Genomic DNA, 27,666 nt, shown 5'->3' with positions numbered 1-27,666 from the left:
GACAGCGTTTCCGAAAATCAGCTCCCAAGGGTGGTTAAGCACTGACAACAGTGGTTACTCCATCTCCATGACAACGGGATTTTGCATTATTTATGCCTTCTGCGTCTTCATGGCAACGGGCATCGCTTAGATCGATTTTTATTCAATTCGAGGCATATTTCTGTATAGATTTAATTATTATTTTATGTAAAATTATTTAAATTTAAAAATATATTTGTGCGAAATACCACTGACTGACTCATTACGATTGACTTGAAATCTTTCAACCGATTGAAACTTAGCATAGTTACTCATTTTGTGATGTAGGTATGTAGACGCTTACTAAGATATGATTTTCCGAAAATCAGGTCCCAAAGGGAGTTTTGGGGGTGTAAAATATCAAAATTCCAGTTTTTGATAGAAAATCACAATGGCAACGGCTATTACTTTGTTGATGCTTCATTCGTCTCTATGGCAACAACTAATTCGCTGATAGTGCAGTCCTCTTCACCGTTGAAATTTTACGGGGACTTTAAATATCAAAAATTGCCCTTTTTTTTCAATTTTATATCCTACAGACATGAACTTGACAGTAATGTTCCTCATTTTATGCAGGATGACGTTTTCCGAAAATCAACTCCCAAGGGTGGTTAAGCCCGGGCAACAGTGGGACAGTGGGATTTTGCATTGTTTATGCCTTCTGCGTCTCCATGGCAACGAGCATTGCTTTGATTTTTTTTTCCATTCGAGGTGCGGCAGTGGCGTACCCACAAGGAGGGGCATGTATAATGAGCGGCGCAAGTGTTCTGCCTGTAGACTGCCGTAGCGAAGTACGGGTACATCAGTTGTACGTTGCGTGCTCGAGAATCGGGAAACCATCGGTGCTACACGTTTTCTTTCTGGTACATTACAAAGCATTGTAATAAATTTTTGTTGAAATTAATTGCATTTTATTTCAATTATTATTACTTTAAATGAGATATTTAGTCTCAATTTTTCACCATTAGTATAGCCGTGCGAAGCTTGGTCTGGCAGTTAGTATATTATATATATTAAATTATATTGTTCTATAACAATATTCGCTAAAAACACCTACACATTGAGTTGAGGCCATTAAGCTACTGAATCAAACACAACTTCACAACACGTTGCACTCAACGAGGTCCCTTTCATTTGAGGCGAGAAATTTACATTTCAGCTTTTCAATGTTTGAAACAGTCGTTTAAAATTATGCACCTTGTGATAATCAAACTTTTTTCTTCGTGTTATACGTACAGATGTACAGTATTTAAATGAAAATACCTGACTTGACAAAACGACCAAAAAACCTCCCATCCACCTCCCCCCCCCCCCCCCCCCCACATTTTTATAGGAGTTTTGTATGAAATTAGGTCGCAATCACTACTGTTACTCAATGCCCAATTCTACTAAGCAAATCTAAAAAAATAATCAAAGTAGTTGAACTGATTATTCCATAGACCAATCACCGCGATTTGAGAATTTAGACTGACATATCATGAACCAACCACTGCAATTAAAATTTGTTTACATTTACTTACCAATTGGGCTGCTTGGTGACGTTATTTCTCTTGTTGCTCTGTGTTTAGAAATTGAGCTCGAATGACATGAGTGTTCATAATTTTCTTGCCTTATTTGGGGGGGGGGGGTTTGAACCCCCAAAACATCCCCCCTGGGTACGCCTATGTATCACAGTTTACCCCAGATGTACTGAGCCTCGGCTAAACCTATTACATGCCAATGAAAACATTTCATGTTCCTGACTATGCCTTCATCAGAAGAGATCATAATAGATGAGGAGGGTATGTCACACTTCTCATTTGAAAACCTCTTCAGTATCATCACAAACAATTACCCCAGCTTGATGGAGCAGAAGCAACATCATTAATCATATATGATGACAGACAGCCAGTGACCATTGTGGCACTCTATATACCTCCTGGGCATATTTCTCCAACTGTGAACTTTGAAACTATGAGGGTCCTGGACACCCACCTCATCTTTGCCAGTGATTACAATTCTGCTCCCATTCATGGGGTTGCACTTCCATCTCAATGTGAAGTGAAACTCTTCTGTTAGCTCCTACAAAAGTCATTCGTGATTCACGTGCCCGACTACCCCACTTACTTCTCCATGATAGCCAAAATGGAGCTTAAAATAATCTACTAATTCCTTTCTTCGCTCTCAATGACAATCTACGATGTGAACATAGTCATTGTATGTTTTTCAGATAACAAACCTGTCACCAAACAGCTCAACATTTTGGCAAATACCACTAACTCACCACCGAAATCCGATTTGCCGAAGGCAGACTAGACACTGTTCGAACAACATACATCTACTCATCTCCACTTGGACTTTCCTCTCCACTCTACCTATCAACTATAACATCTTACCTCCAAGTTTACAGCAGTGATCAAAGTGACGGTCCACTCCTCGATTTTGTACACACAAGACACAATTGCCACACAAACTCTAACTACCTGCAAATGGCGATGGTCTTGAGGGATCAGGTCCTCCACTTTTAGCAAACAATAAACGACCCCTTTCACTGCCAAAGCTACACACTACAATGAAGAAGGTGCCACACATTCTTTTGGCATTGGCATGCTCTAGAAACTGAGCACCGACTAACTTCACTTGTCCTTGTAACAACACCATCTGGGTGTTCGTTCATTGCATGAACTCCAAATCCATCACGATTCCACCCATTGGCGATGTACAGGTATGCGAGATGCTGGAAGAAAGAGCAGACATTCTTGCCAGGACACTTGAGGCTACCTTTCTCCTACCAGATATTCCTGGAGATTTGTCGTACATAGAAGATGCTGCGTATGCTCCCACAACTGTCGCCAGCATGGCTTTTCCACCTTTGCCCCACTTACTGGATGTGCGGCTAGATTCGCTGTGTATGATATAGTACCAATTGTCGCAACTGAGAAAAGGTACTGTGCTAGGTGATGACAGAATTCCAAATGCACTGTTATACCACTTACCCATAAAAGAACTTGTGTACTGCACATGTTTACTTAATTCCATTGTTTCAGTTTGAACCTTTTTCTATCACCTGGTGCCAATTCTGAAGCCCAAAAACTGTCAGACATACCGGTGTCATATCATCCGATTTACCTGCTTTCTTGCGTAGGTAAACTAGCAGAAAGTATCATCTCATCTTCCGATGTCTTTTACAATTGGTGAATTACAGACAATTGCTTCCACTTTTTCAGTTTGGCTTATCCTTTTTACTCTACCATGCACGTGCTGGCAAGAGTCACCAGGGTAGTTCATGAAGGGTTCTCCAAAATACAGAGAAGGGGGCTTCTCCTTTTGGATCTGCAATGTGCCTTGGGCTATCCGCCACATGATATTGTTGGCAGTTCTCATGTTGGTGGTAATCCCACACACCCTTCTGTGACTGATACTATCCTTTCTAACTCAACATACATTCAGGGTTAATGAGAATGCTACCATCTCCAGGTGTTCCACTATGGGCGTGAGTCCCACAAGGCTATATTTTTCTGCGTGTCCCTTCGTCATATCACGGTACCTTGCTGTGTGAAACTCACAATGTACGCCAATAACACCGCGATATTCTCTTGCAGTACTATCAACTACGATATATGTCACACTTTATGAAAGGAGTACACTATTCTTCAACGATTCTTTAAGTCAATGGGATTCAGTGTCAATACCCAAAAGAGCACTACCATATACTTCTCATGCCTTCAGGATGAGTGCATTGCCTGCATCCAACTGGCAGCCCCATATGGCTTTCCAAGGGGAAGACTCCAAACTTTGTTTTCAAAATCACTTTCAGATTCCTATCGGCAAGGCCAAGGCAGCACCCAGGAAAATGGCTTCCATTCTTTAAGATGCAAAATCCCCTTCCTCTATATCACAAATATGGATATGCAAAAACTATTTTTGTCACTTCTTATTTATGCTGCTCAAATCTGGATAACAGAAAGAAAATCCACTTTCAGGTCACTGTTCACGGTGTACCACTAGGTACTCTAATTAATTCTCGGCCGACCTCAACTGACTCCTCGATGCATCCTTCTCTAGGGAATTGGATAATGCACCCTCTTGGAGTACCTCCAAAGGCAAATGGAGAAATTTTTTCAAAGACTGAAAATGCACCGCAACCCATTGGTTCAGCTAATATACGAGTCGATCTTGATTATTCTCATCAACCATTTAATTTTCACCATATTAGCGATGTCCAACCTGAAAGACTTTAAATAGGAACTTTCATGTCTCTTTTCTTCTTTCCACAGCATTTTCAGGACATTTCAGCTTAATTATTTAAATAAAAGACAACATGGGTTTTTTCCCATGGAGTCGTTCCATTTTTCCCATATCCATGAATAAAATACAAAGATGACTAGCCTCAATGACTAGCCTCAAAGACTAAGTCACAAAATCAAAGACATCAAACCCCAAAGAATAATTTTAAAATATGAGATAAAGAACCTAATCCAGATACACCAACAGGTGGGCAAGGATTCTCCATACCTTTAGAGTATATATAACTCGCCTTATACACCACAGCCTAAAAATTGTCAGATCAAACAAAAAAAATGTATACTTATTACTGCAATTTGTTCATTTCTCTCTCCCTTCCCTATCTTCTTTTCTGCTACCGACTCTTTAAAAACCACAGGCATCTTCCTTCCTACTTGCAAATTTTTTGAGACAGCATGCATCTTCCTTCCTGCTAACGACTCTTTGGATACTTGGGCCTTCACCTTTCGTCCTCCGTCTGCTTGCTTAACTCAAGCATTCTAATCGACAATTTCAGCCTATCATCCCTGATTAACCTGGAACAAGTCAATTTGGTGCCCAACATGGGGTTATCTTAGTCTAGATAGACTTGAGGACACCCCATCACCATTGCAGGAGCATCCACCCACCTCCAGGAATGCAGAAAATACCTGGTGATGTCTTCAGAGAGTTGTGCAGCACCCTGCTTCATAAACATGCAAAACCCAACAATTTCCAATGCATTTACCATACTAATTTTCACCTACAATATCTTGGAATTGTTAATCAAGTCATCTAACAATAGGTATTTATCCATATCTGCAACCTCTGCTGAGAGAAGCTTGTGGAGAAGAAGCAAAAAATGCCAGTGCCCCGTCATTGCTTTGCACCGAACTGCCTTCGAACTGCTCTAGTCCTTGTCACTTGCCAGACATACTATCGTGACTACCACCTCTCCTGTCTCGACTGGGAGGACACTTCGCTTAACCTTGTGGAGATGTCATTCATGTGCACCCAGTGTAGAGAACACCACTCTACACACTTAAGTACCAGATCTAGAATTGCACCCAGACCCTTCAGAGGATGAGATCATGAGGATCCTGTACAGCTGTTCTAAAATGGGAGCAGGCCTTACAGGAGCAAGCAACCCACCACACCAAATGGGTAGAGATGGTAGGCCAATTGCTATTGGAAGAAGCAGCTAAATGGTGGAACACACATGCATAGCTGTATGACAACTGGGAAGAGTTCACAGGGGGTTTCCTGAACAACTTTGGCAACCAACCAAGAATGGCAGAGCTTACTGCCCAGTTTTTTTGGCACTAAAAAGGTATGGGAGGATGTCGAAAGTTTCTTATTACAGAAAAGCAAACTCTATGAAAAGCTTCGTCCAGGAAGATATACTAATGAGTCCCCCCTACCCTACTGAAGCTGGTGCGACTCGAACTTCGGCCATTTGTGAAGTATCCACCTCACAAGGATCCATGAGAACTCTTAATGCGAACTGCTGCAGTCCAGAGAGATTGTTTTGAAACTCAAGATACCCAGGCAAGTAAAAAAGGCCCACCGACAAACTGATTAAAAGAGTATGCGACACCAATCAGAAGCTTGCCGAAGTGTTGACACTGCCTCGAAAAATACTTCCACCAAGAATGCCCAGTGTTCCGTCGCAAATAGGCTGAAAGGAAAAGCATTAGCCAGGGAAGCTCCTAGATAGATAAAATGGCGCCCAATAGCACAACCTCGGAGTCCAACATAAATGACTCTAAACCCCATGCTCCACCCGAATTTAACCTTACCCATTGTATTATGTACATACAGAATAACGCATACCAAGAACTGCCCTAAGTCGAGGTGCAACTCAACCTGCAGCCCATTCATGCCCTTATAGACTCAGCAGCCACCACCAGTTATGTGCACGAAAGTATCATTCTTGCAAGAGGGGCCCCTATGAAGTCCCAATTACGTCCTGCACAACTGGCCAAATAGGAAATCAACCTCGCCTTACAAGTCCAAACTACAGTGCATTATTGCATAGCAGATGTAGAGATGGAGATTCTCTCTCTAGCAGTGGTGGATACAGAAATAATTCAAGGGGGTGCTAAATGATATCTTGAGCTATGAGTGTGATAAAAAATCATCAATTCACATGCAAGTCTTAAGAAAACTTTACTCAAACTGTTTCCAAGACAAGAACTACAATCAACCGAATAAAAACATACATACAAGACAAAAGTAACAATTTGTGTTCTGTTCTTTAAAATGATCTGTTCTTCCTGGCATGCCCTCCCATTTCCATGAACTGCTTGTATAAAGACAGGCCAGAGGCTAAAGTACAGCTAGGTCGTATATGTAACTTCGATAAACCTGCAATGTTAGAGAGGAGATTGCTTCGAATCATGGCTGCTGATGGCCACGGTAAGAGAAGTTGTGTGTGCACATGCCTAGCCCATGCACGATGCACCTGCCCAAAGGCTAACCTAAACAAGCACAAGTACACCAGACCCCCAGGGTGCAGAACACCCACAGCCCAGCCACAAACCCTGCTAATCCAGTCGTGGATGCATGGCCAGTGAGTGCTGTGCATGCTGTAGGCTGTGATGCATGATCGGAGAAATGGCTGGGCCCATGACCGAGGTGCCGCAGGAGTGTATTGACACGCCCCTGCCGAGTGATAATGGCTTCACCACAGAAGTGCACAAAAAGCAGAAAACGAGGGAAAACCGAGAGAGGCTGCATTCCCACCTCACCAACCACGCTATCACCCACCAGCAGGCTGAGCAAGTGTACAAAACACAGGTGACAAGGCAGCACCCCAGCCAGTCAACAGGCTGAAAACACAAATGCAGGTTTAAGCCCTGCCATGCTCGACCACACTCCTCGGGCAAAAAAAGTTGCAGGTTAAGTCCCTGTACAAGGGTTACAGCTACCCTGCGATGAAGGATGTGTTGGACACAGCCCCACAGGAGTGCTGGTCGTGCATCAGTCACGGGCATTATCAACTCATGGTACATACTGCAACCATGGAGCAATACCACAGAGTAGTACGCACACTGGAGCAGGCCAGAGTGCAACACTCCGTGCTACTGCAAAGGGTCGGAATACCTAATAAGTTCGTGTTCTGTCAGGTACAAAACAGCAGTGACAAAGATTTCATTCAGGCAGAGTTCGCAGTAATGGGCTTACCAGTACAAAATTTTTGGTTCCTGTACAACATGCATCCTAGACAACCAATAAATAAATTAGTTGTACAACTGCCAAGGGCTGTAAATCTAGAGACAATTAACGACCTGAAGACCTTTGGTGGCCTCATCATTCGTGTTGAGGACTACCGACTCCCCAAAGGCCCCCTCCAGTGTGGCAACTGCCGAAGGTTTGGCCATCCTGCAAAGGGCTGTAGAGCCTCCCCTGTGTGACACTGGTGCAGCCAGGGCCACAAAACAGAGATATGTTCTCAGGGAGAGAACAGAGATAAGGCGAAGTGCGCGCGATGTGATGGCCCACAATATGTCAATTACAAAGACTGCACGGCCAATAAGAGGAGAACTGGTGCCACATACACAGCAGGAACAAAAAGAAAGGGAGCAACAGTCTAAATGTGCAGTGCACGAAAACAAGCAAGCTGCAGCTGCGGTTCAAGTCCACCCACCCTCGCAACAAGCAGGCCCTTCTAGGTAACACCCCCAGCCCCCCAGACAGTCATGGCATATGCCAAGCTACCCTGTCCCTCAGCAATAGCAGAGCCACAATCAGTACGCAGTACTGGGTGACAGGTACGAGCTGGAATACCCTCTCGTGACCAATCCGTGGAGGCCTAGAGGCCAGCCACAGCCCAAGAGATACCCGAAAAATCAATTTCGAACATACAAATGGACAGGGAAAAAGCACCTATCTGGAACAGCCTGCTCCTGGACAGGAACAGCATGATTTCCGGTACTCTGCCACCCTCCCCCACCCATCAAGCAGCTAATGCCAGTTACACCTCAACCAGAACCAGAAGCCAGTGACATGCAGGTCGAGCAGGCATCTGCAGTGCAGCCAACTGCTCAAATGCAGCCCAGCCCCACTCCAAAGACAGCTCTTGGCCATGAAGAATTTTTGAATGTCGTGGGAAAATCCAAGACCTTCACCCAGGACCCGAACCCTTGAGCCGATGTGCCAGCTGATAGTCATCTGGTGCAACCCGGCCATGTCCCTCCAGGACACGATACATTCACCATGGGCTCTGTGACGACTGTAGCTGCAAGCTTCAATGGCTCGCAAAAATAGTTTTGTTCCTGTCAACAACTCATCCCCTGTTTACAGTAGGTTAAGCATCATAATTTACTGGAATTCACGAGGAATTAATATTAAAATAATCGAGTTTACAGACCATTTTATTAGATAAGTAAAGTATTAAAATCGTGGCTATAAACAAAACACATTTAATGCCAACAGATCGCCTAGCAATCTTAAACTATAAAATGTATAGACACGACTGCAATGAAAGAGGCAGAGGGGTTGCCATAGTGGTCTACAGAAGCATAAAACTTACCGAATTTTCTTTACATGAATTTAATAAGTTAGATGCTGTTGCTATCAGTATTAAAGACAAAAACCAGCAAGTAGTGTTTATTCCAATGTATGCACCACCGGGTATGTCATTAAAAGTATGGATCAGGTCCCGTGTTTCTAGCAACTGGCGATATTAATGCCAAGCATAAAGACTGGAACTGTCGGAGCAACACAGCCAATGACTTTCTGTTGCAAAGACACAAGTATAATAAAAAATATCATGTAGCCTACATGCTCCCTCAAAGCCAACACACGACGGCGGAGCACTTAGGCAAAAATCTGATAGTTTAGATATTGTATTAAATAAAAGAGTTCAAACGGGATTCAAACTCAGAGTCAGATGAAATGTCGTCTGATCACTTCCCAGTTCACTTATTATTCGATGATGCGGACACTGTCACTGGCGTGGCTTCCAGACGTACCTACTTAATCGACAATCTGCCTGCAGTTGATTCTACAAACTAAGAAACGAAAGAACACGTAGAATCAGCAGTACAGAACTAACAGTAAAAATTCAAACTGCAATACTGGTATCATATTTAGATAAACGTTTGTTTAGAGCTATGACAGAAGGGGCACAGTCTGACGTAAAAATTAATCAAAGCAGGAGTCCCTTAAGGTAGAATTATAGGGCCCGTTTTATTTAATATAAATAATTCACGATATGCCTAAGCCCAGGTATCGGCTAGTACAGTTTGGCCTATACGTGGACGAAACAGTATTTTTTTAGCAGGTCTCGAAATTTAAATATTGCAGAAGAAAGGTTCCAAACTGCGTTCGATTAATTAGAACAGTGGTGCATTAAATTGCGAATTAAAGTTAATCCAACCAAATCTGAAGCCATTGTATTCGCTCGGAAACATCTCCCGCCACCAGGAAATAGACAGCGCTAAACACTTTTAAATGAGGAATTGCACATAAAAACTTAGTTAAATACCTAGGCATGTATATGGATAGAAAACTACTATGATGCAATCACATAACACAGAAAGAAAGGCAGTACAGTAGAACCCCTCATATCCGACCTTCCCACAACCGACTCCTCCGGATATCCGACCTAGTCTCCGTGGTTGGCGAGCCTGTTCAGACTTGAAAAAGTGATGCATCTACATATTTTCGTGTCGAAAACTGTCAGTTCAGCCGAGATTGTTGGTGTAGAATGTGCTCGTACTATAATCTTGTACTGTTCTATGTTTTTTAACGTCAATACTGTTTGTGTTTATTCACGACTACGCATAGCTTTATTGTACGGTTACATGGGTGACAATGGCAACTCAAAAACGTAAACGTGTTTGTGTTTATGTGCAACAAAAACTTGGCATGTTACAAAGATTGGACCAAGGTGAGTCTGTTATTAAGCTAGCTTCTGAGTTGGGTGTAGGGGGATAGCCTGCAACCCTCGGTGGGGTATCTCTGGAGAATTCCGCAAGTCGTGAAACAGTGCCGCCATTTGAGGGCTGTGTGTGCGGAGATTAGAAGGTAGACGATGATACGGCCAGTTACGTGACGGCGCCCTGTACCATGTGATGTAATGTACCGTGTGATGTGCAAATAAATCCAGTTATATTCACGTGTTATTTAAGTCGTTACGGTGTCCTGGGTGGCCTAAACAGCCCGGGGAGTCCTTTGTCGACGCGTCCCTGCCTGCAGCCACGAGGCAAAGAACCCCGCCCTCGGGTTAACATTCTAAATTTTCACAGCTTAAATTCACTAATTCTAAGACAGGCAGCGGGGACGGCGTCAAATTATATGAAAAGTTGGGAGGTGATCTAGAAACCTTTGCGCTAGCGAAGGGTGACTTCATAAATGGAAGTTGCGTCATGGCATACGACATGTTATAATTGCTAGGAGGGGGGGGGGGGAAATACTCTCAGCTGATGATTATGCTGCTGAAGAATTTGTACAAAAATTTAAGCAGTTGGTTACAGAACAGAATCTTGTACCTGAACAAGTCTACATGTAGACGAAACGGGCCTAAATTACAAAATGCTTCCAAAAACCACTCTTGCTGCTAAAAATGAACCTGTGTTAGGAACAAAGCTTGCTAAAGACAGACTCACAATTGCAACTTGTAGCAATGCCAACGGATGCCACATAATGCCGTTGTTCATCATATGAAAATCCAAGAAGCTAAGAACATTTAAAAATCTAAATATGGCAACACTTCCAGTTTACTATTGGAATCAGTCATCTGCTTGGATGGATGCTGCATTGTTTAAGGAGTGCTTTTTCGATGAATTTGTCCCTGCAGTAAACAAACATTTAAAGTCTAAAAACTTACCTGCTCGTGCTGTTTTGCTCTTAGATAACGCTCCCAGTCACTCCTCTGAATGTGAACTAAAGAAAGGAAATATAAAGGCTATATTTTTATCGCCCCATGTGACACCTTTAATACAACCCATGGATCAGGGAGTCATTGAGTGGTTAAAGAGAAGATACAGAAGAAAATATGTCGGGTCTCTGTTGGACAAAACAGAAGGATGTAACCTTTTTGAGGCAATGAAAAGTTTAAACATCAAAGATGCTATCTACACCGTTGCTGCAGCTTGGGACGAAATTAATCAAACCACCCTTCAGAAGGCTTGGAAAAAAAAATTTGGCCATCATTGAAACAAGAAGAACCTGAGACTGATCTTAAGCCGACCTAGACAGAAACATAAGTTGAGACAGACACAACAGAAATATTACAAAATCTACAAGTGTTTATCAGCGTGATCTCCAGATGACAGATGTAGAAGAGTGGCTTGTTGAGGCTGATGTTTCGGAAGTTACCATTGAAAATCTCAACGACGACCACATAATTGCTGTTGTGCAGAACAAAGCCGAGGAAGAAATCGACTCGGATGAAGACGAAACAGCCAGTGACAATGTACCGTAGTGAGTCATTCTGCTGCTAAGGACGCCTTTGAAGTTGAGCTGAAATACATCGAGCAACATCCAGAAGCAACCCCAATAGATGTATTGTGGGCAAAAGAGTGGAGGGACACTTCCGCAAAATCAAGATTGACAAAACTGAAACAAAAATCCATTACTGAATTATTTAAATAAGGTATGCTTACATTGTATTCATATTCTCATTTATAATTTAATATCAGTAAATTTTTGAAATGTATATAGCAACATTTTTTTTACAAATAGTATAGCTGGGAAAGGTTTTTTTTTTTGTTCCTACGGATATCCGACCTTTTGGCCGTTCCGGCCATGGCCCGGTCCCATCATGGTCGGATATGAGAGGTTCTACTGTATTTGAGAGATTAATGACACACTATCTGGTCATGAGTAGATGACTAGGTAGTTACATTTAAAATTGACTAATCAACGTGCTAATTAAACCCATTATAACATACGCGGCACCAGTGGTGGAATCTGACCTAATAAATTTGCAGAGAATACAGATAAGATAATTCGTATAGTAGCAGATGCACCTGTGTATTGCCCCGTCAGGGTCATGCATAGGGAGCTTAAACTCGGACTTCTGAAAGATTATTATTTCAGAACTGCCCAGAAAGTTTTCGATAAGTGTGCTATAAGCAGAAACCCGTACATTTAATCTCTGGTCGAGTAATATCCAAAGTTGCATCGCAAATATAAAATGACAAATTCAATCTTGGCCCGCAGACCTCTGTGGTGCGCTGTGATTGGCCAATCGCAGCGCGCCACGATCTTTTATCTTTATTTTTACCACGAGCCTAGCTCCGCTGTTGCGGAATGGCGAGGAAATTTTCTCCGCGATTTGTACATGTAAAATTATTATAACTCATGTTAAATTCTTAACATTGCTAATTCAAATTGGTCCGAAACACTCAGGTCCCCTTCGGTTCTCTGCCGGTTGTGTTAGGACTGACTCCCTATTCCAGATGGGCACAGCCCGCCTGGCAGGCCTCACCTCCAGTGCCGGTTGTGTTTCTCAAAGGTATGATATTTTGAATTCCAAGTTAAAAACGAAGACCATAATGCGAATGCATTAAGATTTTAACATTACATACTATGATCTAGTAGCCTTTAGAAACAAAAACATATATAGAACACAAAACCAATTCGAAAAAATATCAAACCAAAAAATAAAAAATAAAATCATTATAAAAATAATAGATTTATTTATCCTGATATTTTATCTCTTAAATACTTTAAGGCATGTACAACGGCCTCTGTAGGGCTTACACACGGTGAAAGATGTTTGTTATAGGTATTATGCATAGTTTGTAAGTTGTTATATTTTTTTTATTCTTTAGTTTTAGGTCCTGAATGGCGGCGGAGCGAATGTCCAGTGTAGTCACTCACCATCGGGGGCGCTTGCATCACTGGTCACAATATCCAGCCTTGGATACAAATATAAAGCAGACAATGTGTCCAAGTGCCAAACTCCGCTCAATGTAGAATCTTTTGTACTGTAACGCTTCATCCTGACCATCCACTGTCTCCTGTATTTTCCTATATTAATGCGTGCTAATTTTCTCCCCGCATGACTGCGCCCAATGTTTTCCCTGTGTCTATGCAGGTTTAACTTGGGCCCAACCTATCTCTAATTATAGTCTAGAATTAAGATTGAGGGGAGTTAGTCATGGTATTGTGTTCTTCCCCTCGTGTTCTCTGAGGTAGGTAACCTTGAATGATACTTTAGCAAAAAAAAAATGGAAAAGGGCTAGGCAAAAAACGACTAAGTAAAAGTGGTCCAGAAGCGAACACGAGAGTGAGCACATTAAAAACATCAGTTAATATGTGTTAAGATCAGGGGCGTAGCCAGGGGGGGGGGGGGTTATGAGTTCTAACCCCCACCCCCCTTACCACCAATTATTTTTTTCTTATCTGAAAGCAGGTTAGCTAAAAGCCTGGGTATCTTACTGCTATCACCGGCCACTGCACTGGAGGGGAAGAGTAAGCGAGCCCTACCGATTTTCCTTCCCTTCCCCTACCCCTGTCGCGAGCAGAAGCTATAAGGTTGTGACGCCGTGACGGGTCCCAAGCTTTCAAATATCTTACACCTATTGTATTGAACCAGCACGGTAATTATAAGCAGGTGTTGACTAGGCTTCCAAAAGTGTAAGGATCGCTGTGTGTGTATAGAATTGAGACAACGACATGGTGTCATGTAACTCTTCAAGCTAAAGCTAATAATTGTTTCCAGGAATAGATCAGTTCTGCCGAAACCCAACCCTTTTTATTCCTTTCTTTTTTTTGTATTGTCGAGCTTCGAGTATGATTTATGATTTTGAGTGGACGTAAACAAGGCACTTGGATTGATAAAAATATCTTTAATTAATTTCTTACTTCATCACTCAAAACAATTTTTTTATTAAAAAATTAATATTTTTACCATTACAATATTTAAAGTTAAGTACCAAAAACTGCTAAAATAGCACTATTTTACACCTTAAAATCCAAATTTTTTCCGGGGCTGGACCCCCGGACTCCCCTGTTTTATTAGGGGGGGGGGGACCATGCTTCTTAACCCCCCCCCCTCATACACAAATCCTGGCTACGCCACTGGTTAAGATTGATCGTATAAAAACACCAACAAATAAAAAAGACTGCGGGCGGTCGTCAGTGAGTTTATATTTTATTTTAGAGTTATTCTGTTTTGTTTACCCGTAATCACAGGCAAACAATGATATGAAACAGTTTATGCTAACTTCTACATATTTTAGTTTAAATAGTAAAGAAGAGACATTTGTTAAAGTTTAACAATAAACCCAGTATTAATTTACTATAGTAAATAATTTAACTAATGTTTTAACTACCCTGCCGGAATTATTTTAGATTAATTTGGCTACCCTTACACATTTTACAGTCACATATAGTTACATTATGGTTTCAGACATTTGTTTATGAATTTACAATGATTGTGCCTATTGGGGAGATCTTATATTTGCGTAATAGTCCGATGTAGGAAAGTACAGAACTGCAGAACTGTGGATTAAATAACTTATAACTATAAATAATTTTTTTTTTAAATCTAGGTGTAATCTGTCTGCTGGGGCTGTGGTCACCACCGAAGTGAAGGCACCCATGCGGGATCAGTGTAATTTTGATAGCCAAGAAGGTTATTCGGTAGCTGGGGCCTGGATATCAACTTGATTGCAGAAAGAAAGACTCAAAATTAGTAAATTGGGACACTGTGAACACAAAGGTTACACAATTAAGGCAGATTTGGTCAGGACCACAAATAGAGTTAAATGCGAAAAAGGAATTCGCAATAATAAATGAGAGAAAAATATGGATGGTGGGGGGGGGGGGGGGGGGCACCGGAGTTCCACTCATCATAGTAGGGAAAAGTCCGACGATCACCACTTGATGGACGCGGAAGCGTGCCGATAGCAAATGCCTAGAAGAGTCGAGCTGTTCCGACAAAGTGCGCGGCCTTCCATTTGAAAGCATGGATTCATATGATTGCCGAATGGTCCGAGCAGAACTGATTCTACCCGAGTCGAGATAAGCCGAGCTGATTCGAGCTGAGCCGAACAAGTACGCGTCCTGCTTTAACGTTTCTCCCGTTTGGACGACTTTCCTACATTATCCTATTACAATCAATATTTGGCAGAACTGTCCTATGCCAGAGGAGCGCTGGCTGTGTAGTTCTTGGTGGGTGCTTTGGTCCACCGCTGGGTGGCACAGAGCCTTATTTTCTCTGGCAGGTGTTAAATCGTGTATATTTTGCAACGGACTTAAGTTTCTGATCGAGAACTAACATTAAGATTTGCCGTGTCCTGAAGATATGGCTTTATGTTGTAGTAGGTTTACTTTCTAAACCACAAGTATTGGACGACACGAGTTATTTATTGGAACTCAGAATTAATAAGGGCGTTTCCATTACTTTATTACAATTTAATACCAAAAACAACATGGACATTGCACGTGAAACAAATCTAAGCTTGCTTCCTAAGCCAGGGCTTATAGGACAGGCATGCCTGTAAACAAAAGTTATGATTATGTAAACTAACACAAATAATATTTCTAATTTATCACAAAGACACGTGGATCACTTTGGCATCCCATTACAATACAATACTAATTGAAATTATAACCAAATAGATTAAAATATGGCTTTCGCCGTTATTATGGTGGAGTTCTAAAACTAAAGAATGTCATTAAAAAGTTAAAAGTTAAATTAATTAAACATAACTTACAGTCTCTAGCAGGGGCGCAACAACTAAATTTCCAAAGCGGGGGGTCCGGGGGTCCTCCCCCGGGATAATTTGTATTTCAAGGTGGAAAATGGTGCTATTTAAGCAGTTTTATTATCTAAAAATTGATTACACAGCACTTTCTTTGCCCCCGTTTGCCCCCACTTCAAGGTTTCAGAGGGGGGCAAAATACCCCCCCCCCCTTGTTGTTGCGCCCCTGGTCTCTAGTTAAAATAAATATAACTTTTGGAAAATTAAATTTCAAATCGTGTTCGCTAACCGCCACAGAGTGATGCGGCTCATATCTGGGGAACTTCTCGCCTGCTGTCACGTCTGACCCAGGGACGAACACCGTGACTCGCTGACTCGTCCGCAGCCCATTTATCTGTCACCCTGTGCAGCGTGTCATTTCACTCATCTCCACACGTCATCATCTACGTCGGTTGCAGATGGCTCCAGGAAAAGAAGTGTTTTCTATCTTTATTCATCGCATGCCCTCAGCAGCGATCCCGCCAAAGAAACAAATTTTAACAACAATTTGGAAGGAACCCAGTATCATCCTTTTCACAGACATCCGCACATTAACTCTAATTCACAACAAGAGGTAGTGGGCGGCATTCCGCGGCCTGGAACTCTTCGCGGGCCCTTGGTTCGATGCTCGGCTCTGGCATACGGACCACGAGGCCCGCAACAGCTACGATGACAATACAGTGTTGTCTGACTGAGCAAACAGTCTGAGCCCCTCTGCGGAGTGGAGCTCAGCCAGCGACCTTCCCTGGAGTCGTCGGTGGCTCCTGCCGCTAGCAATACTGACCCATCCCACGATCTCCGAAACAGGTTTTATTCTCACCCCACGCGCAGTTCTTTGTCGCTGTCACAAGGAATGCCAGACCAAAAATAACCCCTGCCTAACCAAACAGCGACTAAACAAGTCAATGCTAGCTGTGCCTTCTTATTAAAAAAAATTGCATTCAAGTATAAAGCGGTGTTTTAAACACTCATAAACACCGACTCGATGCTTATTTTAAAGTTCAAAATTTAGCATTGTTATAGAAGCACCCTCAAAATGTTCTTCATAAATTGTAGCTGGATAATATTAAGTTAATATTGAACTTTGAAAACCGCTAATTTAAAAAAAAAAAATGGTGCAAGACTTTTGGTATACCTAATTAAAGTGTTGTGTGTTCATGCCCGCTATGTATTTAGTAGATATTTAAGTTAAAAGCTAATTTCTATTAAAAGTTATAAAAATCAAAGTGTCTCGCCAAAGTTGGTTAAACTCTTGAATATGAAAGTTCGTTGAGATCAGTTCAACGAGAGTAGCGATTTGCAGGATTACACAAGAACACGCTCATTCGTCCACCCACCCCCCTCAAACACACACTCGCCTAAACACCCACACACATATATGTACATATATACACTTATAAAACACAGACAAAAATAAACCGATAGCACACAATCGAACGAAAACTTGAAAATGCCACTCTAGAAGTGTGTGATACCGGTTTTGCTCGAAACGTTGTAGGGCCTACATGGATTTTTACGAGTTTGGATCATTGAAAAAAAAAAGCACCCAAAAATAATAAACGCTATTATATTTCTGTGAATTGTTACAATATTGGTACAACTACAAAATTATTACTGTACAGTTCATTCCATGATTTTTATGCATTTATATTTTTTTGCCTTTTCAATTAAACTGTGTTAATACACAGTTGACAATACTCTCTTTTTTTTTTGTTTTGCAACATGGCGTTAAGATTGAACATTTAAAACATAATGAAGAAATTATGCTCAGGAACAAAGAATATACCATAATGTTTCACTAACACACACAGTGCTATGTTTCATTCAATAGATCTTCCATCACAAATATATAAACCTAATTAAGTCACATTCACAAAAGTAAATTAATGAAATGTCCCAATGAGAAAGCTATTAATTTTTTCTTAAATCAATACCGTACCGTTCCTTCACAAATCTCAGTATTGGTGCGGTATTGTCAGCATTTTTTCGTCAAGTACAATTTGCTGGTATTTATGGTTTTAAAATCAAATAAAACTCTCAGTTATTAAAAACTCTGTACAACGAACCATATAATTGACTTTGAAAATAATACATTTTGTGTTCTCTTTCTGAAAAGTTGAATAGCGGTTAAATTGGTGTTTAAACTTAGTTACTTTAACGTGCCATTATCTATTTTATTACTTTGGAATGCAAATTAAGTATTGTAAGTAATTTTTATAATTCCTCGTAACTGGGGGTAACATTAATTTCTGTAGTATAAGGTCTTATAATGGCATTGTCATAATTATTAATTTGGTGGTTGGAGGCATTCACTTTGTAACAAATTGTAGAATTTTCACAAGAATTTAAGGAAAATATACTTTTGAAATATATGCCTACATGACCGAGGAAAAGTTAGCATCAATAGTATTTCTCACATTTACAATCTTCATTCGATGGCACAAGCAAAATGAAACATTATGTAATATACATAACACATCATGTAATGCAAATGAATTAACAATTCAATACATGTTACTTATCAAGGACCTATAATATGGTAACTTTAATATCACTGGCACCCAAGTATCATTACCATTATAAGTGTTCTCACTTGCCATAATAGTTGCACACGACGAAACTCAAACTTAACAAGTACTTCACAGTGAAACATGCATTTGTATCATAGCATAAATGTCATTTTACCATTCCCACAACTAAGTACTATTCTAGTTAATTAAAAATAAGTTTAATATTGGGTAAAATACGTTATGGTAACTTGAGAGTTATTTAAATAAGGTTCTCTCTCGTAACAAGAAATACTTCAAATAATGTGTGTGGTAATGACTTCAATCAAAAGACCATAAAACTAAAATTTAAATTTTTAACTATTTAAAAGCTTGTATTTTTTAATAATTATAAAATATTTTATTGAAATATTGCCTTACATGTATTTAGGTTTTCTTAACGTACTACCATTGCAATTGGAGTGAAAGATGAAAACTAAAGTTATGATTTTGGAAAATCTTGTTGGTGGTTCATATTGTTCTTAAAAGTACAAAAAAACTTTAAATTACTTCTTATTAAACATATAACTAGCTTGGTCATTTAAATCTTAACATGAAAGTTTTAAAACTACTGCAAACCCTCGAGTATGCCACCGGTAAAAAGTTAAAAGCTGCGCCAACCTGATTTGAAATGGAACAGTTATGGCAATTTACACAATTAAATCCCAATTATTCACAGTTTTTTAACAGTTTTATATATGTAGTTCAGTTTACTGGCGATAATATATACTATATTAATACAAGACAAATAAAATCCTGAAAAGTAGACTTTTTATGAGGCTTTTACTGTTTAAGGAACCTTCTAATTAATGGAATCCCAGTGCTTAGTTTGTGAATATTTCTTACTGCGTTTTTAATAGTCATAACTAAAAATTAGTTTATTTCACTTTGCGTTCAAAATTTAGCATCTGCCTCTGGCTTCAATCCGAATTGAATTTCAGTATGTGCCCATTTATTTAATTGACACAAATTTACACATATTTGCTACACATAAGATAGTATATTTCCTTGTCATGATAGAAACTTTTGATTGGATTTCAGGTTTTGTTGTGATCAGTATCGTAACTCTATCGACGATCGTTGTTTTCATCCCCCATTTTCTTCCTTGCTTTCGATGTGCCGCAGATAGCCACTCCTCCTTATTTGGAAAATGTAAATGGATTTTAGGCATGGTTCCGGCTACATGTGACTGAGAATGTTTCCAAGTCACGCGGAAGATAACGTAATGTTTTGTGAAGCAGGCGAAGCCAGTGCACGCAGTGGCTAGGCCGCGGGGAACAGCAGTCATTCGTCTCACTGCACCGGGCTGCTAGAGGCGTCCTAGAGCCTGGCTCTCGCTTTCTGCATCCCGCTTCTCGTCGTTCGTTGCCTAGCAACCTCGGCCAGCACGCGCGCGCTGCATTCCATGTTCCAAACAGCGAGGCGAACGGGAACCGAAGATTACTTGATTTGGTTACTGCGTATGGTACAACAGTCAGTGAATTTTTGAAACAAAGGTTTTCAATAAGAGTGGTGAATTTTATTTTACGCAATATGGGGTTGATTTTAGTCATCTATTGTGCAGTGAACACTAAAAACGTTTATATAAGTTTCATATAAGCATACTGGATTTCTTGCAAATTTTACTTATATTATTTTCGTAGTTGCGTTTAGCTGCAAATCATTCTACAATTTTAATTTTTTTTAACTCGCCTCTGACATTTGTATGGTAGAAAAAAAATGTAAACTCTCACAGCTGAATCACTAATTACTATGATTACCTGAAATATATATCATATATATTTTTAAAAAACGTGTCTTTATATGTAGATTGTTTTGATTTATGAGGATAAAGAATGCGCCTTTTAGTCACAGAAAAAAACATTTACCACATGACGAATGACTGCTGGTAATCAATTTGGCAACCCTGCTCTATTTCTCGCAGTTGCCTCACTATGGTAATGGAACAAGAAAAGGCCAAGGAAACTCGAAACAGATTAAGTCCTGTGTATAGGTAGACCAGGGGTATTGAAGACCGCGTGTCGTTTCGGGATCATTGACCAATAGTGTAAAAGAACAAACCTTGGCTCACGATCGACCAATAGAACTGTTGAAATCAGCGGGTCTAGACAACGGATCGAGCGTTCATTTGCGAATGGTACTACAACGTTTGTAAAGTTTCAAATTGACCGAGTTCTTGTTATAATGTATTGAAAATACTAAAGTGGCGTGAGCGGCTGCGAGGGGAAGTGGCTAGCGCGGGCCGAGGCGGCGGTCAGTTCTGCAGAACCTCGGCGACCACCGGCGCGACGGAGACGCCCTGCGCCTGCGCCTTGTCGCGCAGCGCCTGCAGCTCGGGCGACTCCTTGGAGTTGATGAACACGGACAGGTTGGGCAGCGGCGCCGTGGACTGCACGATGCCCGCCGGCACCGCGGCCTGCGGCGGCTCGCGGCCGCCCAGACTGCCGTCCTCGTCCTGGCTGGGCTGCGGGAAGAAGCTGACAGAGGGCGAGGCCACGGCGGCCGGGAAGTCGAGCACGGTGACCAGCACGTCCCCTTGGGGGGGAGCCACCTCCAGCACCTCGTCGCCCGAGGGCCGCGGCGGGATGGTCTGCTGCGGGCGGCTGGGCAGCGGCGGGGTCGCCGTCACCGCCACAGGGGCAGTCACTGTCGCCGGCCTCCTGCACACCAACAGCCCTTCAGCCTCGCCCCGTACACTCGAGTTCAACAAAAACAACAACTGTACAAGGTATGGTAGGCGGGATGGTCTTCTGCGGGTGGCTGGGCAGCGGCGGGGTCACCGTCATCGCCACAGGGGCAGTCACTGTCGCCGGCCTCCTGCACATCAACAGCCCTTCAGCCTCGCCCCGTACACTCGTGTACAACAACAACAACAACAACAACAACAACAACTGTACAAGGTATGGTAGGCGGGATGGTCTGCTGCGGGCGGCTGGGCAGCGGCGGGGTCGCCGTCACCGCCACAGGGGCAGTCACTGTCGCCGGCCTCCTGCACACCAACAGCCCTTCAGCCTCGCCCCGTACACTCGTGTACAACAACAACAACAACAGCTGTACAAGGTATGGTAGGCGGGATGGTCTGCTGCGGGCGGCTGGGCAGCGGCGGGGTCGCCGTGACCGACATTGGGATAATCATCTTCACTGACCTCCTGCACACGACCAGACCTTCAGCCTAGCACCACACACTCATACAACACTTAAGCCTGGAGCTGAATAGTCAGACACGTAGGTCATGGTACATTTGTATGTTCTACAAGTAATTAATTTTTTATTTTGATAATTTAAAGAATAAACTGTAATATTTGCTCAACCATTTGTAAACAAACATACTGGGCATCCGTTACTTAATTTTAATTACAGTGTGGTGTTAGCTAAAGTAAGCCAATGTTGGTCCCACGTGCAACGTCATGAAAATGTCTATATTGTGTGTTTAATCTATGTCTATCAGTATCACAGCATACATTGACCCACTTATGTTAGCCTGTAAGTTCTGTAGCACTCACTTGCTAAACAGCACTGGTGAAATAATCAAAGGTAAAAGTAGCAAAGTCTATGGATTTTGTATCCATGAAACAAGACTTTGCTATAAATTTCCAGGTTTTTTGATTAGGGATGCTAGATGAATGATATCAAAAATAGTTCAAAGACTTTTTACTTTAACAAAATGTTTAGGAGAGAATGAGGTTGTGTTGCTCAAGATCGAGTGAGCTTATTTGGAAGAGCTTCCAGATACCAAGTACTAAGATCTTTCTTAATGAAAGAACCCTCGAGGATGATGAAAAACTTGAAAGCTAAGAATACAATTGACTTGATCATTTCATGATATGAATATTCTGCGATGTATTTGCTACTTTGAGGTCTGACCTCCTTTAGCTGTTAAGTTAGATCTCATAAGAAGGTAATTTCCCGACACCTATAAAAATGATGGTTGATAATTTTGGATAAGGGGAATGCTAAAGGCATATCCCTGTTTGACTCCTACATGTCCTTGACAACACTTATGACCGACCCTATTGTTAGTAGTATAGGCTGACAAACCATTTACAAACACGAGGAATTAACACTAATAGGCGTGGTTTCAGGTGATAATAAAATAACGAATATGTAGTCTACAGCAACAATAAGTGAATTCAGTGATGTATGCTCATTCCATAGCCATGACACTGAAAAACTCAGGGACATTCGATAATACTTGGAGCCTACGACCCTCTTGTGCCTTAATACGAGATCTACCGAAAATATGCTCATGGTCATTCTGATCGTCATCAGGGGCTGTATTTATGCATGAACTCGTAAGCCACAACCAGAATAAATAAATTGAACAAATAATAGGATTATGAGCAAAGCTCTGCTGTGAGCCTACTTCTCTGGAATGCCCTGTTTAAAGTGCTGACTGCCAGTGACTGTAGTCTCTTGTAAGTTCCTGGAGAATAAGGCACAGAGTGTATTATGGTGAGGAAAACCTTACCTAGAATAATTGTATGGGCCAAGAATAATAAGCCCCTGGTGACAATGTGCGAGGGATTTACCACAAGTCTGAAATGTTTAAGGATGTGTGTGGGCTCAAAGTTTCATTTTCTCGGCAATGTGGCCAACAAGGTATGGGTTAATATTCTTAGTTTATTAATTACTACTCCCCTAGGCAAAAATGCTTAAAGGTGTGTTTATTTTCATTATTATTCATAGTGCTAGTATGTGGTACAGAATCCATTGATTGGGAAAGCGAGTGTCCACCTATAAAATCCATCAGTTGATGGCACTCAAGGGAAACCTTGTTTGGACCTTGAAGAGAGTCCAGCATTAGTGAGAAGATAATGGTTCGACCACTTGACCTCCGTGGAGCCAAGAATATCACTCGGCGACACCATGGTGTGTCCCACTACAATATCCAGTCGATTTGGTGCATGGCCAAACACAGCTGGCATAGATCGTTCATCACCGTGCTATATATTGTTGTTTCCCTCTCCTCCTCGTTTACACCCCCTCCTCTCTTGCTCCCTCTAGTGGTCTGCGCGAGAGTTTCGGGAGAAAATGGCACCCATTTCGTACAAAAGACAAAGGACATATATTCCCAGAACATCGATGAGCACCTATTGTGAAGTAGCGACTTTTATTTCCTCAACTGATGCTCTGAGGTCATGAAAGACCTACAATTTGTCATAGGCATTGCAGTTATCGCTCACATAACATGTACACACGCTCTCAATCTGCGTCACTGTTCGCCTTGTACCAGTATCGTGTCAGTAAGGATGGTGGGAGGGGGGAAGCGACTGTATTCAGCCAAATGAACTTACATTCAGCATTTTAGTGGTGCCAAATAAACTAAATTGAGTAGTAGTTACATGAAAACCTATTTTGATTATACGAAGCTGCTGCTGTTTTACACATTTATGTATTTTATCCTTAAATGTGTTATTAACAATTATTAAAGTTAGCGATGTGGCTGTCTGTAACATTACTTAATCTCTGCGATTAAAATTGTTATTTTGTGAAGAGCAGATAAGTTTTAAATTGGCAGATATTTTGTTGAAACAATTTATTAGAGTGATAAAGTTTTGTAGTTGTGGTCTCAACCCCCTAAATATTACTTAATTTACGATTACTGTGATGTTACCCAACAACCTTAAAGCTTAATCTTCAACCTCTAGCATTAAAGGGTTGTATAAGGCAGTGAAAATGCAAAACCCACCTATTGGGCAAGTAGGAGTGGAAGTTGTTGGTATTAATTTCTCTATTATAAAGGGATATATCAGGCAGTAAATAAGTACAGCCTAACTGTTGGGAAAGTAGTAGTGGAAGTTGCTTCATCAAATCCTTCTAGCATGGAGGAGATGTATTGGGCAGTAAAGAGGCAATGCCTACCTTTTGGGAAAACATCAATGAAAGTTGCTGGTACCAAATTCTACTAGCATGGACGGGGTGTATGATACAAAAAAGATGCACAGCCTATCTGTTGGGCATGCAGTAGTGAAAGTTTCTGGTATAAAATTCCTCTAACATGGAGGGGGTGTATCATACAGTTAAGAGGTACAGCATACCTGTTGGACAATTAGTAGTGGAAGTTGATCATGTCATATTCCCCTAGCATGGAGAGGGTGTATCAGACAGTTAAGAGGCACAGCCTACCTGTTGGGCAAGTAGTAGTGGAAGTTGCTGGTATCATATTCCTCTAGCATGGAGGAGGTGTATCAGACAGTAAAGAGGCACAGCCTACCTGTTGGGCAAGTAGTAGTGGAAGGGCTGTTGTTGCACGGGACTGACTGAGAGCGCATACAGCACTCTGATGGCTATGGGATGTCCGGCCGCTAGGTAGGCTCCAGCCGGCAGAGGGGCGATCACTGCGGACACCGACAGCAGTATGGGCAGTCCGTCGTGTACCACGGTGAAATCGGATGGGAAAGAGATGACGCTCTCTGGAGACGACACCATCATCGGTCTTTGCAGATACACTTTGATGGCAGGAATCATTCCATGGAACTGTAACACACAAATATTGAAACTTGTTAACACCATACATTATATAAAGTTTGATTAATTTTGAAGGTGTAATTTGTCATCCCATAGTAAATAGACCAATCCAATCGATATTAGGTACTTAATTTGTGTTTACATAGAGAATTAGAGTGATACTAAATAACTTTTATTCCAATTGTTATAGTCATTCCATTACATAATTGTCCAATATTCGAAATTTAATATTTCCGGTATTACACATGTTGGAACTTACAACATATCAGACACATAGCTCAATACTCCAATGGCTTCTTAGCAAAATGGAACCACTTTAAAATAATTAAAAATGGTTCAGATTAGCTGGGATTAACTATAACAATTATACTACCTTGAAATATTTGCTTCGCCTTTTCAATTATGTACTCATTTAATACAGGTATGAAAGTTTTCCGCACATTGTGTGTAAGTGTGTGTGTGTTGTCTAGAAAAAATACTCAGAAACTAGTGGGTCAACTTCACCACGAGGAGAAAAAGAAGGGGGGGGGGAAGAGAGATAGAGTGATTGCTGACAGGTAAAAAAACAAGAATGCAATAATTTCATATGTCCATAAATGCAAAGAATAACCACAACCGTGGTTTGCTTGCATCTGATGAAATATAAGTGGTGTAAAAGTTCGATATTTCCACATTTTTGTACAATCTTTTGGAAGATGTCGTGAAGGTCATCTAAAAACCTCAAATCATGTTATTCGAGGTTATTTTTGGCCAAATTCAAATTAAGTTTTATAGTCCTAGAACATACAATATACACTACCGATACTCATATGTGATGGGAAACACTTCGGCGTGTTTGGCTAAAGGAGCCAAAAGTCAGAATTTTTTAGTCTATCATATATTCATTGAAATTAAATTAGATGTTTTAACAATTAAATTATGGAACATGAACCACAAACTCTAGTTAATGGTGGACTTATTTAGATGCCAGACCAGGAACATTGTGTTACAAGGTCGTGGCTGCTGAAGTAAAATAGGGGATGAGAATTGAAGGGGTACAAGAGACAATTTCATCATATTGTGAAAAAGCCGTTTAAAATTAAGAGCAAACAATTGATTATTTAAGTAGTTGATTCTTACAGCGTTAGATCTCAGCACATGATAGACATTTACTTGTAGCCCTTTGTCACCATCATTTTGCATGTATTAATTATCCATAACAGCACTTAGGCCCTAACTCTATTATTTTTAATAAAGTCACTTGCACCCCTTGGCTTCTTACCCCCTCAGATTAAAAAAAAGTAATTAATAAATGTACTCTTCAAAATAAATGGGATAGTTAGAAATTATTCCCTCTCAATAGCCTACTTTTTCTGATACCGCCCTGGTTTATGACTACAAAATATAATTTATAGTTCACTGCACATGGTGTTTCCTGCCACATAACATAAAATCTTACATTTAAATCTTGCTGATTTTTAATTATACATTTTATGGCATAGGTTTTATTTAGCGAAAGATGTCATTGTATGATTACGCTATCACGTTTAGCAAATTTAAGTGCTGAATTAAGTTTTTATGGATGTGATTTTTTGGTTTATTCTATGCTCTACTGTTACCATAGCATTCTGAGACATTATATCCGTTTCTATTGCGCTGATGCCTGTTGGTTTATGTTGCACACGAACGATTTAAAATAATTTATATTTGCTTTGTAGTGGTTATGTTTTTTCTGTTGTAATACATTTGTTTTTAATTGGATCATGACATATTTTGTAGGTTTATATTGTTCTTCAGTCTTTTGGTTCCTGTCGTATCAATTATTAGAGTGGGCTGTTAGGAATATCAATCACTTTTGGATGCAAACAGTGATGTGCGATTTTATAACCACAACAATGTGCCAACTGTAGTTCATGACACGTTTTAAAAGGTCTACTGCCAAATCCCTCAATTTAGTGTTGGAACAAAAATTTTTCCACTGACCAGCTTTTGAGCAAACTTTACCTTAATACACAGAAAAAAAAATTCTTTATAAGATAAAAATATTCTTAGTGGCATTTTTTGTTAAAATTAAATGCTTTAACTTCACAACATCGATAATATTAACTAACGTAATTTATACTACTAGCAATTACTTTATTCAAGTTTTTTTTTAAATTGTGGGCATTCATGATTTTTTGTGGTCAAAATAATTTAGATTGGTTTACCTAATTACTACCTTCACAATTAGAAAGTTGTTTCATTATTTTATGACAAACAAGTTTTTTTTATTGCCAATGTTGATTTTAACAAAATTTGTTTGCATAAATGTGCCTTTGCAGTGGTTCGTGTGTAAAGAAATAAAGTGTTTGCAGAGCGAGTTCGCTGCATGCCCACAACGGAACTGGTCTGCGGGTGTAATGAACCTTGTATGTGGGTGTGAAAACCTGGTCTGCGGGTGTAACGAACCTGTTCCGCGGGTGTAACGGAAGTAGTACCTATGTAAATGTTCCTCCGGTGCCTGGTGCTGGTGCGAGGATTGAGGATTGTGCCCGTCATCTTGGATTGTTACATAATGGCGGCCATTTTTGGTGTCAAATGACTTGAAATACCTCAAAAATGTCTCAAATCCCCCAAAATTCCTATAAATTAGCCTATTTCGAGGGAAAAATTCCCGTTACAAGGGAAAATTTTCCGTTTTTATTCCAGAAAAATTTGAAATGTCCCAA

The 27,666-nt window shown here is 40.8% G+C and overlaps 1 protein-coding gene across 1 annotated transcript in view; it reads right to left on the bottom strand.

The window, feature by feature from the left end:
* Positions 1-17,514: 17,514 nt before the first annotated feature.
* The window catches only part of LOC134529557 (uncharacterized), a 43,622-nt gene continuing 33,470 nt past the window's right edge, over positions 17,515-27,666 (bottom strand). The window contains exons 3-4 of the mRNA XM_063363776.1: positions 24,726-24,988; positions 17,515-21,171 (exon numbers count right to left, since the gene is read on the bottom strand). Coding sequence (XP_063219846.1) covers positions 20,766-21,171; positions 24,726-24,988 — 669 coding nt within the window. The 3' untranslated portion in view covers positions 17,515-20,765. The remainder of the gene's footprint in view (positions 21,172-24,725; positions 24,989-27,666) is intronic.

This window comes from Bacillus rossius, chromosome 2, assembly GCF_032445375.1.
Source record: "Bacillus rossius redtenbacheri isolate Brsri chromosome 2, Brsri_v3, whole genome shotgun sequence".
Taxonomy (NCBI): domain Eukaryota; kingdom Metazoa; phylum Arthropoda; class Insecta; order Phasmatodea; family Bacillidae; genus Bacillus; species Bacillus rossius.
Note: the sequence above shows the minus strand (reverse complement) of the source record. Positions and strands in the feature narration are given on the sequence as shown.